This window comes from Pezoporus occidentalis, unplaced genomic scaffold, assembly GCF_034315485.1.
Source record: "Pezoporus occidentalis ecotype Australia unplaced genomic scaffold, CSIRO_AGI_Poc_V1 ctg116, whole genome shotgun sequence".
Lineage (NCBI taxonomy): Eukaryota > Metazoa > Chordata > Aves > Psittaciformes > Psittacidae > Pezoporus > Pezoporus occidentalis.
Genome location: NW_026912951.1, coordinates 75,485 through 93,958, shown reverse-complemented (window position 1 = coordinate 93,958; position 18,474 = coordinate 75,485). Strand labels below are relative to the sequence as shown.

The 18,474-nt window shown below is 38.3% G+C and overlaps 1 protein-coding gene across 2 annotated transcripts in view; it reads left to right on the top strand.

The window, feature by feature from the left end:
* Positions 1-17,860, top strand: part of LRMDA (leucine rich melanocyte differentiation associated) — a 677,461-nt gene extending 659,601 nt beyond the window's left edge. For both annotated transcript variants that reach the window (XM_062639160.1, XM_062639150.1), the window contains one exon: positions 15,664-17,860. In XM_062639160.1, coding sequence (XP_062495144.1) covers positions 15,664-15,743 — 80 coding nt within the window. In that variant the 3' untranslated portion in view covers positions 15,744-17,860. The remainder of the gene's footprint in view (positions 1-15,663) is intronic.
* Positions 17,861-18,474: the final 614 nt, after the last annotated feature.

The window sequence follows — 18,474 nt, the reverse complement described above, 5'->3', positions numbered from 1 at the left end:
TTGGTTCAGTTTCAAAAATTGTCTTCCATTTCATAAAGCTCAGAAGCAGTTTTCCAAAACTGCTCAAAAGCAGTAAGCTTTAGTGGCATGTGAAGTAAACCAGCAGCTATCTACAGCAAAACATTAACAAGATTGCACCAGACAGAGGTGGTTCTAGTAGAAAATTGGAGGTAAAGAGTGTGTGACATTAGATTGATTCTCTCTGTCAGATGGAAAACTCTCTTTTCAGTAACTATTCACAACAGAATATGAAGTCCTTTGTAAAATGGTACGTTGGGGAGTGCAGGCTGCTGCTATCTAGCACACTGCTCCCACAGCTGAAAACATAATAAAGTTATTTTCTTGGTCAACCCATTATACCATCTGACTAAATTATGCCAAGTTAGATTTTTACAAGCTTAAATTTCAGTCATAGACGTCCTTTTTAATATGGTTTCTCAATACTTAAACTTTGTAGAGAGGCTGCTGCTATGTATTATAGACTTCATGGATAAAATATAGGCGGAAAGAAAATATTTGTTGTAAAAGATTTCCTTTAAAACAAAGGCAGAAAATGTGAGACCTCCAAGACTCCATATTTGAAGAGAGATTCAACTTCAAATGAAAGTATCTAAATATTGGCAAATCACAAAATTATAAGCGATTAAACATGGCCTTTTGAGAGTACTTTTGTTTCAGTTCAAAGTTACATGGGTATATATATGTAACTAAATAGAGCAGCCTCTCTGTCTTGAAGGTTTAACAGCCCAGACACACAAATCTGCCTACTCACCCTTTGACTTAATATGCGATGATTAAAATATTTTGTGGTGTTTTATTTGTCCATCAGAAATCTTGCCTCTGACTAGTGGTTGGGTAATGTTTTGCAAGGCTGATACATAGCATGCATTTAAGTACATACTTGTGTTACACTTTTCCCTATATTGTACCAGTGCAACAAAGATTCATCGTATGTATATCAAAAAGTCAAAATATTTAAATAGTGATACAAAGCTATTAAACTAATTTTAACCTAAAAAAAAAATAAAATATAGGAGAGCATGATTTAGGAAAGTATCTTTTTCTTTGCCATGTTCATTTTGAATTCCTCAGGGATACAAATGTGATGTTAAAGGTTGAAAGCAGTTTGAGAATTATGCCAGTTGCAGCCTTCTTGAACTGGGACCCACAGACCTGACAGCTATTAAAAAATGAAGTAACTTTTTGTTCTGATTTTGTATAATGAGCATATGATAAAAAGGGGTTTATTTCTACGTTATCCTGCAGGTGTAACTCTGCTGTCTGTCAGTTTATCCTGTATTTTATTTTGATGAAGAGAGAACATTAGGGATAAAAAAAAAATAAACCGCTTAATCAAAAACCTTAACAGGAAAGAAAAGAAGTCTCGAGACAATGTCATGTATTGCTGGTTATTTGTGATGGTTAAAAGAATTATCTGAAAACAAAGAAGTCTTTCACAATGAATCTAAAACACAAAAGCTTTAATAACATTTACATCTGTGTATCCATGTCTCCAAATGCAAGTCATGAATAACACATAAACTAGCGTATATAGGGAACAGAAGTGCTAGCACATCATTTAAAATCCAACACACCCCATCGTCAGTGGAATCAAATACACAGCAGGAATGGTTCCAGTTGATAGACACACAATGAAGTCATTGAAAATGAAAACATATTAATTACCTTCCTAAAGGTTAAGATAGAAATGGCTAAGTTCTCTAATCCTGGAATAATATTAATGCCTCAAATCTGTGCAGGAAAAGTGTGTAACATTTCAGAAATTGTGGAAAATTTAATCACTTATTTGTATCTCACCCATGACTGACTCCACAGCATGGGGAGTGGCAGGGGGAAGAGCATGAAGTGCAAGACAAAGATAAAACCTGGGAGAATTATCAACAAACAAAAGATGTTCTTGGTCCAAACAAGCTACTTGCACTACATGAGCTAAGTATAAGAATAGGCTGTTTCTGAATTGCAGCTTTTATGTGCTTAAGCAAACCCTGCTGGGAGAACTGCTTTGTAGAGCACCTCTGCTAACACAGACGCACAGAGTGCCCTTTAATAGAGGAATTCAAAGTGCAGTGTTTAAGGAAACCTTTTCCGCTTCCAAATTTTCCTGTGCTTATTACAGGATGTGATCCTAGCTTGTCACTATGACATAGGTTTCCCTTAAATATTTTGTATTTTCATTATCTTTTTGTCTATGTTAAATGCAAACAACAGAGGCTGAAGGCTGTGTATGTGTGTTGGGAAATGAACAAGGGGGGACTGAGGGAGAATGCTCAAGTTGTGTGATAGAAAATGATAGGTGTCAAAAAAAAAAAAACAACAAAACAGTAAAGACCTAGCTTGGTCATGGTCATTTTCTTTGTATAACAACACTTTTTTTTTCATTTGTCCCTGAGGACTAGTAAGATCACTGATATGACAGTTAATTTTAGATGTATTCTTTCCTAGTCTTCTCTTTTCTTCTCCCTCCTCCAAATCTTCATCCACGCATCTCTGACACAAAACTGTAGCACCTGGGTGCCTAACTAACTGTATGGACCCCGTTATAGTGGTGTGCTGGGTGAACCTGATCCTTTATGTCTTTATGCTAAAACCCAAATCTTCCCAACAGCAAGGGGTTAATCGTCTGCTTTCAGTGTGGTTTAAAACTCTAAGCTCTCGGGAATGATGGTTCCATGAGGGTTGAATGTAATTGCAAAATAATATGGGTACTTTGTCTTATTTTCAGTGAGTAATACTTGCTGGTTTTGCTGCATGTGTTCATATTGGGGCTCTTCCTTCAGTGTACACGATGCAAGGTATTTGCAAATTTCAGCCTTTGGGCTTTAAATGTTGTGCTGTTTCTTCTGTTCCTTATTCACTACAGATTATGTATAATTGATGACCTGCATTTACAGACAGGGGTGGTATACAGATGTAAATGTTATTATAGCTTTTATATTTTATGTTCTTTCTGAAAGATCATTTTGTCTTTGAATAATACCCCTGTTCAGATTTTGGGGTGTTTATCTCTAAAAGAGAATATGAAATGGATATTGCGCATCGTATATTTCTTAAAAGTAATTTGGAATTTTAGGGTATGGGATTGGTGGTGACTGATACACTGCCTGGATGAGATATATCCCTTTGAAAATAACAGCGCGAGTACATGCCTGCATCTGTCTAACCTCATATTTCACTTTCACATTGGGTTATGGATGTCTGCATTCAGTGAGTCTATCTTCCCTTTAGGTATTATTTCAGCCCTTTGAGATAATAAGGAAAGTTTAATTGCGTTGTTAATTGATTTTTTGCACAACATTATTACCTTGATTGATTGCAGAGTTGATGAAAATGTTAGACACAGGCAGCGTAAAGTATCAGCCCAGTAAGGAGTGGGAGCCTTGTGGAGAATAGATAACCTTGATGTTAAGAGCTATATCCTTCAGATATGTCTTCCCTTGACATATTGATGGCCCTTGAAAAGGGAAAAGCTGATTGTATGCAGAATGCAATCATTAAACCCACTTCAGCTGGCTGTTGATTAATTTGTTTTTTCCTGAAGGATCTAGTTAAAGAGAAGGCCTCACTAATATCAACAGCAGCCATTTTCCAAGCTTCAGATTATTCTTAACCCTCTCCTAGAAGAAAGAAAAATGATACTGTCTTGGTTTAGACAGGCAAATTGTCTGAAAACATTCAGTCCAGCTGCTATTTGGGGATTATAACACTCACTTTAGCCCGTTAACTACTGCTTCCTTCATGACCTCTCTCCCTCCTGCCTTCAGTATTCCGCTTTGCCACAGCCACAGATAGCAGAAAGTCACATTTGATGTTTTTTGAATAAGGCCAGTGTCTGTTCTCAGCAGAGATGCCAACAGGGATGTCAAGCTTGTTTTGGCCAAAGACTGAAATACTTAAGTAGCATTATAGCTGCTTCCTGGGAGCCTCTCTGAAAGGACCAGAGAGTTCACTGCACACACGTAAGTGGTTAAGCTTTCCTTATCCCTGAAAAGATCTTTCTTGTATATTTTTTAGTTATTGCTTTTGAGATCTTTGAGGTCTTCAGCAGGGCAGTTGTGCTGTGCATTGCTTCTGCTGGAGAGCACAAAGGATGCTGTGGAAGTTAGAGTGCCCGGTATTTGCTCATTCAGGACAGAGGCTATTCAGTGCTGCCCCAGGTTTAACAGCAGCAATTGTGTCCTGCTGTTGACTATATTTAACCAAACAGTGACTGTATGTAACTAGCTTTCCCACTGTGAATTCATGCAATGGTCTAATCCTGAACTACCTGCTACTTTCAAAGCACTTTCCATTTTAATACCACCCACTCTGAGGGTGAAGGTGAAGAGAAGTACCTGTAAGAGTCATTGTCTAAATGACCTTCTGGTGGCAGAGGGAGCTTCCTTGACAGAAAAACATTCTTGGGATTGAGGGACAGCTTCTGTCTTAAGCATTTCTTGTATTTGTATCTGCAAATGGACCAAGACATCCAAAATATTTATTCAGCTTTAACCAAGCTGCATTGAATATCTCAGAAGCAGAATGTGGTGAAGGTTTTATCCTTCAGTTAACCATTTAAAGGATATTTGGCAAAGTAGTAGATAGCAGGTTATTGCTTCCTGTATAGCTTGATAGTCTCAAAGACAGTCACTGTTAATTTGTGCTTGTGAGTGATACAGTGATCAGTGTTGCCTGATTGTTTGGCCAGATGTGGTTTATTAGGTCCAATGTGCACGTTTGCCAGTTGGCTTCTTTTTAATATGAGGACATGTTAACTTACAACATAGTCAAGTCTGACAAATTTGAACCAGACAAATAAGTGAGTAATATTTCAGGCTGTCAAAGCGGGTGAATACTGATTAACTGACACACTCCAAAAGCTCTCACCAATATCCATGCTCCAGTGGAAAATGTTTACTAAGCATAATACTTGTTAGAAAGTCTTTGGTGCTTTGACTAAGCTTTAATGACTCTGACTCTAATGGAGGGGTTTTAATGTGCCGTAGTCTTGCTGTTTCTTAGCCTCCTATCTTTTATCTTTAGCAAAAGCTTCCATAGGGGCTAAAAGTGCGCTTGTAAACTATGTTCTCCTGTCCACTGTGATTTAACCTTCAGCCTCCCTCTCATTAGCATGTTTTTAAAAGGAGCCTGAGGAAGGGGGGAAAGATTTGAGGATAGGAAACAACGACAATGTTTTGGCATTCAGCACTGGAGGCAGTCAGTGTTTAGGAGATAGACTATGGCCAGTAAGTATTTAGCAAAAGCAGCTGGTGTTATATGCTATACGATAGAACAAAATTCTGCCAGAAGGCAAGCCACAGACTTAGTCCACATAACTAGATATTTGCTGAACACTTTGGGTGTTTGGATCCAGATGCATTTCTGATTTCATTTGGTGCTATATAGCAATAGCTATAGAAGAGAGAAAAGAGCTCATGATCTATGTGGGGTCTGGATGTGTCTTACAAAGTGCCAAATGCCTTCAGCTTCCACTGGAAATCAAGGGAATCCAGGGCCTTATGTATCACCTTCTTAAAAATGTTTGGTTTTATATTAGGAAGAATCTTAGCAATCCTATCATTAGCGATTAGTTAAACATCTCCTTTGTTTCTGAGGAAAAGCTTATGGAAAGGAGCAAGTAATGGAATGCAAAGAAGGTTCCCTTAACTGTATTGTAATGTGACAGCAACACTATTTCATTATGCTCTTTAATTTTATTTGAGAGACTTTCTTTCCCAGCTTTAAAAATAAAAAGCAACTTGTCTTTATTTCAGATGACTCTCTTGAGAAATTTCAAACCAGTTGAGCCAGACTGAATTTTGCATGGTGTTTTTTTTTTTTTCCTAATGTGAACTCCTACAGCAGGAACACATTTGAGATCCAAAAGCAAGTTTTACTCATGAGATGAGCCAAATTTATGTCTAAACTCTCCAGAAGGCCCTGCTGCTCAGATTTTTTTCACATAAGAATTTATAATTTTATTGGAATGCTTGCAGACTTTCCGAACCATTATTCCAAAAGTTTGCTTTCTGACCCATAAATCATGGTACATTTGTTTAATTTTATCACAGTTACTAAAAGACCAAACTTCCTTCCCCCCCCCCCCCATTTTACTGCTAATGCAATCTGTGTATGTTTAAAGTTTGTGAAGTACAATATAATTATACTCACTTTCTGTTTTCTTAATGACCCTGTCATTCTTCATGATTTAACTCCACTGCTTATTAATGTAAGTATTATTAGTAGAATGTAGCCCAAAGTATAGAGCAGCCTGAAGAAATGTCATTTTTGCATATGCTAGCCAAATTAACTGAAAATCTTGTAAGTTAATGTGGTGAGTGTACACTGAAGAGCTGAACTTTAATATATGGTAGGAATGGGAGTTTACAACCTCCTTTTCCTCCACCATTCTAAATACATTAAAAGAGTCTCTTACCACTGCAACACTGTCGCATTATCAAATGTAATAGAAAGATGTTTCAAAACAGTATTAGAATTTATGTTGTCAATGTGAGAGAATAGCAAGTGCCACCCCAGTTGCAGTGGAAGCCAGTGGTGTAGACGACTGGTCACCTCCCCCTGTACAACATTTTGAGCCTTTTGTTCAGACCACTACCCAGTGACATCCTTTTGTAGCCATCTGTATACACAAACTGATGCTCACTGTGGTTAGTCCACCAGAAGTCAAGCTCCTGGACAAAGGCTGAAAGAAGGGGTTGTATAAATATGGGCTTTGATCATGACAGAACAAGAAATTGGCTGCAAAACTAACAAACAGTGTTGCTTTTAATTGTCATTCTGGAATATTTAGTTTGCTGGTGTGGTCCGATTTTTAGACAAATGCATGCTGCCCTCTAGTGCTGATGCTCTCTGCTTGAAGCTGACTGGCGAGAGGGAAGCCAGGGTGAGGGTCTGTTTTGGTGGGGAGTGGTCTTTTGCCTGGTTACAAAATTACTAGTCCAGTTTAGGGTATTTGGTCATTAATAGAAAGTAATTAAGCCCTCGTGACATTGGTTTAGAGATGAAGGGTATTTAACACATATAACCTGACTTGCACTGATATTTATAGACATTTGTTCTGCCTTTACTACTTATATTTAGACTATATGTGAGAGAATAGGTATATGAAGAAGTATTTTAATAGATTAAAAGAACCCATGCTTCCTTCCCTCCATCTCTTTCAAGGGTATTGTATGCATTCAAATATAAGCATCAGTTCACCCATAATAATTGGCATGCTGATGCTTTCTGTGCACTTGGATTTCTTTGACTGCAATGTCTAGCTGACTATCCAATTTATGTGTCTGAGTAATTAAAAAAAATGCTTGAATTTTTTACCTTATTCAACAAGAAACATTGTGTTGTAAAGTCAGCATTAATTCCATCCATAACATTATTTGAGAGTGCAAAAATGGTAAAGAAGCAGTGAAGAGACAAAAGCATTTGGGTTTTTTGTTTGGTCCTTTTTGCTTCATTTTCACTAGAGAGACATCCTCCCTCCCCCCCCCCCCCCCCATATTTCTCTGATGATGGTTACAATAAGCATGGAAAGATTCCAAAGCAATCCCAAGTGTAGGACCTTAAATTGTAACAATGATACCCGGAGGAGTATGGAACTGGTTAATGATTTAAAGTATTATGCCCTAAATGCTCCTATTTTAGCCAACAGTAGAGAATCTGTAGACAGCACATGCCCAGATCAAAGCTGATCATGTCAATGTCATTCAAGGAGGGAGAGATACCCTCGTTTCCCCCTTCTCTCCCCCCTACCCATTTTTTTAAAACAAAGTATGACATCTGAGGAACAGTGTGTTGATTGTTCCACTGCCAGGATACGCATAATGGAAACATTAGCTCCAAGATAACTTTTAATCTGTCAGCCTAATGGCTCCTTAATGTGTAGAGGGCTTTAAATGTATGTCAGCCAGGGCTGTATAAAGTAATATAGTTTGTGGCCTGAATGGATCTAGATGACTCCGCACCATGACACAATATGGTTTATTATTAAGTATCAGCTCATCAGCTTATTCCCACGGATTTGGACAAGCTTCTCCATTTTCCAGTAACAGATTATGTGAGAAAAAGCTTGCAGTGCACTTTTTTCTCTCCCCTCACCCCCACTTTTCTTTTTCTTGTACTTTTTTTTTTTTCCCCTCTTCCAAATTACAAGTTTCATCCCCAGCTGCACTGGGAGCCCTGAAGTGTATTTACAGCAGGCTGCACTTTATCACACATCAGCTTGACTGCTAGTTTACACTGGACATTTATGCAGCTCCCTTGGCCCGGGATACAAACTTCACATCTTTGTATTCCTATCACCTTCACTGCAATTTTTTCCAACATCCTCTCTCTGTTGACTGCTTTTCTTCCCCTCCCCTACTCTCACTTCCCCACATACTCCCTCTTCCCTACCCCCCCCCCCCCCCCCCTTCCTACAAGCATGCCAGTGAGACTTGACATGTCACAGTACTTGTCTGTGCAGGATACTTGCAATAATTCAGTGTCTTAGTTTGCCTGCTCTGATTCCACTCGGCTCTAGCTTAGTTATATAATTCCAACAGCATTGCTGTAGACAGATACTGAAAGGCACAAAATCAAATCTGTATTTCCTTTCAGTGTGAAAGACCACTTTGTACCGCGTGCTGTAGGGTGTCCAGAGGAAAGTGTTATCACTTTTTGGCATCCCTGTGCAGGGAACAGAGCAAAGAGGTAATTCATCTCCCCTGGATGTGAAGGTTACCTTCTTTTATTGTTGTTACCCACAGAGGGAGGGGAGAATCAGGATCAGCAGTTTGCTACTTAAGGAATGTCCTCCTTCTCTAGGAAATCTGCAGTCCCTAATCCATGCAGACCCCTGTAGGAGTATCTGGGGGCCACTCTGCGAGTGTTGTGGTCATGGTGTAAGAATTCTGCTTTTGCTGAAGTGAGCTCTATCCTCAGCCTTCTCAAGCACAACCCGATCCCTTTATGCATATATAGTTCCATAGGAATTATGCATTATTTTTGCTTATGTTTAATGTTTCTATCCTCTTAAAAATAATTAATTCATTTATTATAAAGGAAGTTAGTATTTGTGTGTTTTGCTATTTAGATTTTCTGATTTTTATGGTACTATTGGGGGGGGGGTGTGTGTTTGGTTTTGGTTTTGGTTTATTGCTATGTTATTTCAGGTCTTTATAAGTTAACCTTTCTACAGCATTCAACTGTGTCCCAGCCAAAGAAGGACAACTCCCTTAGCTGTTGTATGCTTCTCTTTCTATTGGTCCCTCTGTTCTGATTTAAGGAGTCTAGATCCTGTGTCTTGACTAAAACCTGGAGCATTCTGGAAAATTTGGTTGCAACAAACAGATCCTGTTCTTTCCCTGCATCACATTGCAGGTTTTGAGCTCAAGCTCTCCCATACTGACAATAGTCTGTTTCCTGTGGCAGAGGAGTGGACCTCTCTAAATTACATACTTGGCTGCTTTTGGGAGGACTTAATGACCCACATAATCCTTTACACCTTTTCTTATCTTCCATGTGATCTTCTCAGATTCCTGTGTCAGAAAGTTCATAAACTGGATCATATTCAATAGAAAGAATGATTCTGTTCCACCAAAAGTCAACACAAAGTACAAAAATCTGCCTATAATTCCCTCCCTTATTGTCCTATAAATTTATAGTTTTAAATTTTCTATTAAATTTGATCTAATTTACAGAACATGGACCAACAACATAACAACCATTCTCAACCATTTTTGGCTCTAACAGGTATCCAACATTAAAGGATTTCTTGATTCTAATTGGTCAAAATGTTGTTCTTGTTTATAAAAATTTATTTCTATATAAACTGTGAAGGCCCACTTATAAATAAATAAATGTCTGCAACTCAAAGGAGATGAATGAATCTTAGAAAACTGACTTGGACAACACTCAGTATTTGTGGGGGGCAGGGAACAGAAGGAGAGAAGAAAAAATATCCTTTTTTCTTCTGCATTTGTGAAGTGTTTACCTGATGTTAGAGCCGCGAGACTCAGTAAAACTAAAAGTGCACTACTTGGGTCCAAATAAACTTGCTGTTTTTTCTTTTTTTCTTATCACTGTTCAATACTTAGACTCTCCCGTCTCCTCCCACCTTGTTACAGGTTCCCACCCTTGCCTGCTTTGAGGCTTTGCATGGATCTGAATTTCAAGCTGATTTGTCTGGATGTTAGGCTGATGTTTTTATGGGTTTGTTTTTTGGGGGGAGCTTTTTGTTGTTGTTTGTTTTGCTTGGTTCCTCCGCTCCCCCCTCCCCTTTTTTTTGGGGGGGGGGGGGGGGGGGAGGGAACCAGGGGTGGGGTTTGTTTTGGTGTTTTTTTTTTTGTTGTTGCAGGTTTTTTTGTTTGTTTTGGGTTTGGTTGTGGATTTGTTGGGTTTTTTTCCCTTGTTTTTTGTTTTTAATGATTAATTGAGGATTACAGAGCAAATGTTTAGAAGGAGCACACTTGGAAATTTTTTTTTTTTACAGCATTCAGTTGATTCAGTATTCTTAATGCTGAATATTAAAATAGATAGCTCAGGTACAATTAGATGGAATGATTTTCTTTTTAAACTAAAATGACTGTGATAGTATGTATGATTTAGTTCTGATTCAGTAGAAAAGAATAACCTATGTGCTATTGAAGGTGAGAGGATTAGGCTCCTAATTTCTTGCAAATCTCTAGTACTTCAGTTCTCATAGAAAATGAAGGTAGAATTGACAATAAGTTGTCACCTAGACAACTAGATAAAATTGTTAGAATTTCCATGAAGATAAATATAAAATGTAAAATTAGTAAGCTCCTATACAAAAGGAATTTTTGCTTCAAACCAGCTTTAATATTCCCTAAATGAAGAGTTCTAAATTAATTTGACTGGAGGAGGTCTTTTGCCTAAACCAGTAGCATTGCAGACTTGAAACTGTTTGTTGATAGGTATTTATTCTCCTCTAAATGTTGTAGGTAGGGAATTATTTTCCTTTAAAGGAATATTATATTAATATTTAAGGGAATCTTTGAACTTCTGTTCGTTAATTGTAGAATATGGCCAAGTGCCTATGAAAAAAATGATAATGGTATTGATATTTCATTCTGAAGGGTCTCAAAACAATTTCCAGATTGGTAGTATAACCACACTGAAATGCACCCAGCTTCTTGGTGGAGCATGGCAGCTGTTTAATAGCCCATAGCAAAACTATATAACAGCAGGTTGTGGAAAAAGAGATGAATATGGATCAACTACAAATTGGCAGTGGAGGATTTAGGTACTGTACTCAAATTAAAGTTAGGTGAAGTGGAATTCTGCTAGAATATTGAGTCTGTTTATGAAGTGCTACACTTTGTCAGACCACAGCTCCCTGTGTGGAAGACAGGCAAAAGACTGTGTGCTGAAATGTAATCCTTGATGTATACTGTAGACCAGTGTGTTTGACAAACAAATTTAATTGTGAATACTTTGCTGTTTGCACTTGTAGAGGGGTTTATCAAAAACATTTGATATTAAAATGGATGCCTGAGGGGAATCTTGGGCAGATGTGGCAATAGGTTTTGATGGGGGTGGCAAAAGTGTTGGCTCAATTAAATAGTTTTAGTAATTACTTTTCAAAAAAACTACATGCTACTGGAGAAGGCTGTGCTGCTAAGAGGTTCCCCAGGTATGAGGGCTGAGAGGTGGCTGGTTTGGTTTTTTTTTTAATAGATGGAGAGCATTTATTTGCTAAGGAAAAGAAAGGCAATAAGATGCTTCCAGACAGCATTCCCTTAAGTCCCTGTTGGCCTGAGCTAAATTTTGACTTGTGGCTGAAGCTGCATGATCTGTAGGTCTAGCACATCTAGACCAACTTCTTTGTACCATTTTCCACATACTAAATAAAGATCTGTAAACTTCTCTTGCTCTAGGAAAGTATATGGAGGTCCAACTACACCATAGCTCTCTGCAACACACGCCAGATTTAAAAGGAGCAAACATGACTTGAATAATTTTTCATGAGCTTTAGTATGCATGTATGTATTTATTTATTTATTTTGATAATTGGGTTTTCCCTCAGCTAAGGAAAAGCTGGTGTTGCTGACATTACAATGTGTTTGTGAAGAAAGACTGATACCACAACACATGCAAGCAACGGCAAGGTCATTACTTACCCAGCATAATTAGAACATCCATTACAAAGGGGGAAAACATTTAAAAGATAAAGAGTAAATTTAAAAATTATTCTTCCCAATGTATTTTTTTTTCCATAATTATAGTTTTAACAGCTTGTGGTGATGGTAAAAGCAGCTACTAAAGAAAAATTAGAAGCCTCATTCGGGAAAGATGATCCCTCAAGAGACCTTGTGTTGTTATTTCTAAAGAACCACGAGCAGAAACCTCATTCAGGATGCTGTGTGTTGTTTTGATGTATAGGGGGTATAGTTAGCTAATTATGGCAAGTGCTGGATATTTTAATTAAAAAACACCCCAACAGCCACAGATGTATTGTTTCCCCCTTATTCCTCCCCTTGTCTGTGTGCAAAAATACAAGTACACTCCTGCCCCTCCACTGCAAGGAATTAATGTCATAGCAGATAGGCAGGAGAGAAGCAGTAGGTTTCCTAAATTCATATGTGACATATCTTAGCATAAAAAAATTCTCATTACAGCACACAAGCCTGTTGTAGTTTTCTGAGTTTTCTGTGGTTGCCAAAGGGAGATGGGAAACGGAGAGGAAAAACAAAACAAAAAAAAAACAACCAGTCACCACATGTAATTTATGAGCAAGATTATTGTTTTACAAATAACCTTCATGATAAGTAATATCTCATGGCAACATTTTCAACTGTGCTTTTATCAAGACTCTCCGAGCGGTGTGTATAATATGCCGAGCAATTGAATCACAGCTGTGTGCCTGGGTAGGGAATCTCTGCGGAGACAACACTTCCTTAATTTAAACAATTGTAGGCTGCAGGAGTTCAAAAATTTCAGCTGACTTTAACTGTCACTAGCCCAAGCACCTTTATCCCCAGGCGAGCAGCAGCAGCTGGATTTCATTTCCTGCTGCCAGACTGTCCGACATCTTTGCTGAACATCCTGGGAACTGAGCGTCTTTACTTTAAGGATTTTATTCAAGGTGACAGCTCCTCACACTTTAGCGTTCAGATCACCTCAAGTAGCTGAGATATCAGTGAAAATGAGAGCACTTCTCCAGCAAACTCCAAATTTAGATTGACTGAGGTTATCCTTAGGCCTCTAGACCCAGCCTCCATGACAGCACAGGCCTGCCAGTAACTTTAAAACTACAGTGGAGTTTGTAATGATGTCTGGGGAGAAATATTCTGCTGGAGCAGTGGAGGATACTATAAGCGATAGGAAATGATGTCAGATTTAGTTAGGGCTGGAGACAGTGTTAGAATATACTTGGCATAATATGGCACCGGTATCTCTGTCAGCATCTCTGTTTTCTGTCACTGCACACAATCCCGGGCCTGTCTGTATCCCTGACAGTGTCTTTTCAGATCAGGTTATTGCCAACTCAGAGACTGGCTCAGTGCAGCACCATACAGCCCCCTTTGTTTGAAGTCTGCCCTTTTGTCATTAATGCACTTGATGTCTATTTAAATCTGACGGTGAATGCAGTATCTGTTTTCCTGTCAAGAGATCATTGACAATATTAATACCTCATGTCCTTGCCTCATTTTCTAAGCACTGACACCTAGCCACAGTCTCCAGCATTCATCAAACAGCACTCTCTCACCAGCATCTCTATAAACAGTCTTGCTTCCAGTCCTTAAGAACTGTGGCAGACCTCAAACGAGACTTTTATCAATGCCAGTGAAAAAGGAGTCTGAAGAATGCCATTAATAAACTGTTCGTATCCTGTACATTTAGAGCTCTAAATGGTCTTGTTACTGATCTAATGCCTGCTGCAGTTAGACTTGGAATATCATCTGTTTGGGGGGCAGAGGGGAGGGAAAACCTTGCTTTTCATTAGATGCTTGGTTAGGAATGGTAATATCACCCCTTGAACGTGGAAACTGTTCCACTAGTGAAATTATTCAAGAAAGTTCCATGGAAGAGGGAAAAGGGATTGGGCACTGCACCATATAGTCCCCATTTGTGTAATATTTAAGAGGGATGTGCTATTCACAACAAATAACAGGCCTATCTGTTCCTCTGCTTCCAGCCCACTCCACCCCTCCCCCCGAATGTTTCTATCCTGATGTCTTAGAAGGAAAGAAGAGCATGGGTTAACATTAATCTTGCACAGCCCATTCCTTCCAAGACTGTAGTTGCTTATCTGATGCATGTTATACTGGAAAAATAGACACAGAAAATAAAAGCTTTTATACTGAATTCATAGAGCAAGATGGCACAGTATTTGGTATTTGAGTCCTGGAAAGCTAAAACAGCAATGAATCGAGGATCTGCTCCTCCCCCATCTTGATCCTTTATGTAAGACTGTTTGTCTCCTTTGGGCTAGGTTATGTTTGCTCTTATGGGGATGAGCTAGGTACTTCAGTGTCTGCTGCGTTAAGAGACACTCCCAAGTAGAGGAGACCCTTTCACATCCCTTCCGTGCGTGGGAGATGACTTTAATTTGACTATACCTGCATAAGGGCACTAAGAACAGTTCAGCTAGTAAGATTTAGCATCTTTGAGGATGTTCACAGGTGGGATGTGACTAAATTGACACTTTTATATACTGCTTAGTATCACCAGAGGGGATGCTTTGAATAAGGTAGTGAGATCTGCAGGTATGTGTTTCACTCACAGCAGGTAAGCCTTCCTCAGGCATCTTGCTACCTGTACACACTAATGTGCCTAGTCTCTCAAAAGCAGTATTCTGATTAAATTTTGAAAGCATTCTCTATGTACTAATATTTAGCATAATTTATAATTGTAATTTGTGTATGGCATGTGAGGCTTTGAGCAACCTGGAGTAGTGGAAAGTGACCCTGCCTGTGACCGGGGGGGGGGGCTGGGGTTGGAACTGTATGATCTTTAAGGTCCATTTCAAACCCAAATCATTCCATATTGTTTGAAGAGCTATTTCAGAAATGTTTTTTATGAAATTTGTATGTCTGGGAAAAACACTGGAGTCTGGAGGGCTAACTTAGGAATTCTCAAGTTCTATGTTCTAAGAAGCCAATGACTTCCCACAAGGATTTCAGCCGATCACTTCATTCTCTAAAGCAGGGATGGCTTTAAGTGCTTGCAGGATGACGTTGTGAAAGTTTGAATGGTTTTTCCTGGATCCACATGAAACTGTAACTATTTGCTACTTTTTTGTTTTGTTTTAATTATCAGGAAAACCCTGTAAACATGTAGCAGGGAGATTGCTGAGAATACAAAATGCAACTTTAACCCAGACTTTCTGGTTTTCAAAAGCAAGAGAGAGGTGTTTTCATTTAAAATACAGTGTATGATGTTTCATTATGTCATTCCATTTTTGAAGACACTTGTGGATGTATGTTTAACAGGATGGGTCATGCATGTATTTAAACACATGTTTTCCCAGTGGATTCAAAACTGCCGACTGAATTAGTAATACTGAATACAAATACACAAATTTTCTTTTGCAGGACAAGAGAAAATTGTTTCTTTCCCTCCTTCAAATTTCCCTAGTTATGCGTTTTATTTGCATATTATGCCGTTGCTGTCCTAATTGTAATTTATTTCTTTTTGTTGCAGGTGTTTTGGGAAAATGCCGCTACATTTACTATGGAAAACATTCTGAGGGCAACAGATTCATCCGAGATGACCAGCTATAAAACACAGCATTGTTTTGTGCCTCTCTAGTCCCTCCACATAAGAAGCACAAATTGCATCTAAATTTCAAGCATGTAACTAAAGTCCTCTAGTGCCTTCTGCTGACTTTGCCAAGCCTGTCAAGATCATCCTCCTGTCTTAGTCTGAGTAGTCACATAGAGATTGACATGATTGCCTTTAAGCAGGTCCCATCCACCAGTGTGACAGACAGCTGCAGCGGAGCACCCAGCCTGACAGGAGGAGTACCATGATGGATTGCCTGGTCCAATTGCTGCTCGCAGAAGAGCAGGGGTCACACCTGGTGCTTCAGTGAGCATGCTCCATTGGTTGGTGCCTTAGCAAAAGCAGCGTATTTTATCTCCAGCTTGCCTGTTGAGTGAAAGTGGCTGGTGATATCAAAGTGTTTATAAAAGAGAGGCTATAATTTCAGATGAAAAAGCCCTTATCAGTTGTTTCATTTTTTTCCCTGTGAATTAAGTGCTTGTGTTTCTATCATCATGTATGTGCTGAGACAAATCCTCTCACTGTGTTTTTTTGGTTTGGTGTTCCTCAACCCTCCCACCCCTAAATGAGCCTAGATAGATTATTTTTATTTCCAACATGAAAAAAAAAATCCTGAAAATATTTTAGCCATGCAAAGTACTATCAATTTGTATAATTTTTTTTTTTTTTTGCAAAGGAAACAGATTTAAGCCATTTCACAAATAAAATTTGCTAATTCTTTAATTGCGTCTCAACATTCACCAAGTCTGACCTTCAGAAAAGCAATCATCTTTTTCAATGCTGCAGATTAGTGGCACAGCTTAACTGTACATGCTTGGAGGAAGACCTCAGTTGTGGTATCGACAGTGTGTATTATTTCTGGTTTATTGCACAAGATAATTTTAATTTGTACAGCGACAGCATTTAGAATTAAATGTTTAAATTTGGAAAGAAAAAAGTGCTTAAAAGGAATGATATAAAATAAAATTGCCATCAAATAGGTATGATTATTCAGAGGAGAAAAAGTCAGTAAAAGTAACTGGTGGAATTAACATGATTAACAGCTTTATTAATATGTTACAGGGACAAGTTATTAACCCATTTTGATATCTTTGTAAGAAAGGCTGTTGTAAAATTTTTGGTGGAAAAAATAAAAATGCATGGCATATTTCCTGCTTTTTGATAAACGGGTTGGACATATTTAGAATGCTGAACTTGATTGTGTATAAAAAAAATCCCAATGAGTCATGTATATCTTGTGTTAGGTACCACTAGATACAATGGGATTAGCCAACAAATATGCAAAAATTCTGACCTTTGAACTGTTCCAAACCTGTGCATATTGGCTCTCAACTGAGAGCCATCAATGTCTGCTGTTCTTGTCTTCTTTGAAGTTATTTGGTGGTCTTTATTCACGTACCTGGTTGAAAAAAATGTCAGGTTTTAGAAGTTGCCTACTCTGGGGGGCTATTGAGCTAGTGTTGCAGGTGGAAGTGAATTGGATATTGAAGCCGATCATTAAAACAGGTTTGACTGTTGAAAAAGAATGAAACACTGGCTGAGTGACAAAGGAAAGCTTGATGCTGCTGAGCATTCCAGGCCTTACTCAGTAAACGTAAGCCTTCACTCACACTGAAAGTCTATAATAAATCTTTAACAGATACTTAAAATCAGCAATGAATGTAGAAGGATCCAGTTCACACCACCTGTGGTTCAAATTGAGCTCTGAGCTGTTTGCCATACAAATTGATGCCTGGGAAGCACATTTTGTCCACTTTTAACACCTCTGTTATTGTCATAAATGGCTAGAAATGAAATGCCAATTCACATTAGAAGTCCTAGGAGATATTAGATAAAGGGAAACTACATGCATCTCTTTAATCAAAAATATTATTAGAAATTTTTAGGGCACTTGTCACTTGGTCACCAAAATAACAGCAATCCTAGTTTGTTCCTATCATACTGTGTGTTTTGAAGCCTCCACACACGTTGGCCATGGCATAGTACAGGCAGCAGGCTTATGAATAGGGGTGTTCAAAATAATCTGATGTCACTTTCAGTCTGGTTTCATATGTGTTCTTGTCTTTATAGAAGGCTTTAACCCTGCCTCAAACAATAAACAGCACTTGCAAACTGACCGTATGACTTTTCCATGTTTATTTTGCTTGTTTACTTTTCCTAATGTCAAAACCGTTTGTATCATTTTTTGGAGTGTTTTCTTCCCAGAAAAGCTTTGGAGGCAAAAATATTTTTGGAATGAGATGTGATTAAAGTCACTTCAATTTTATTTTTGTTTTCATTTTGGTGATTATATACCTATAGTTAATATGGTAAAGGCATGATTAAAATTTGCTCAAATGGAATTCACATTAAATGCCTCTGATTCTGGAAGATCAAAAGAGTAGTCTATGAATAATTATATTGCTAACATGTATTAAGGTATTATTTAGAAACAAGCATAGATGATTATATTTTTTATGTTAACATTATTTTTTTTTTTTTTAATAAGCGCGTAACTTAATTTTCAGGTGTCTTCTGCTGAAGTTCAGTTTTAAGAGATGGAAACTCTTCAAACCTGGGGTTGCTATCTGCACTTGGCTCTTTCCTCACTGGAAACTGCAGCTGAATGTCTTAAGTGAACTGAGCATTGTTTAGGATGAAAGTTGCGGTGAAATTACCTGAGATTCCACTCTCTCTCCTTTACTCCCCCTTCTCCATGCATGGGTGCATCATTTCCTCTCAAGATTAACC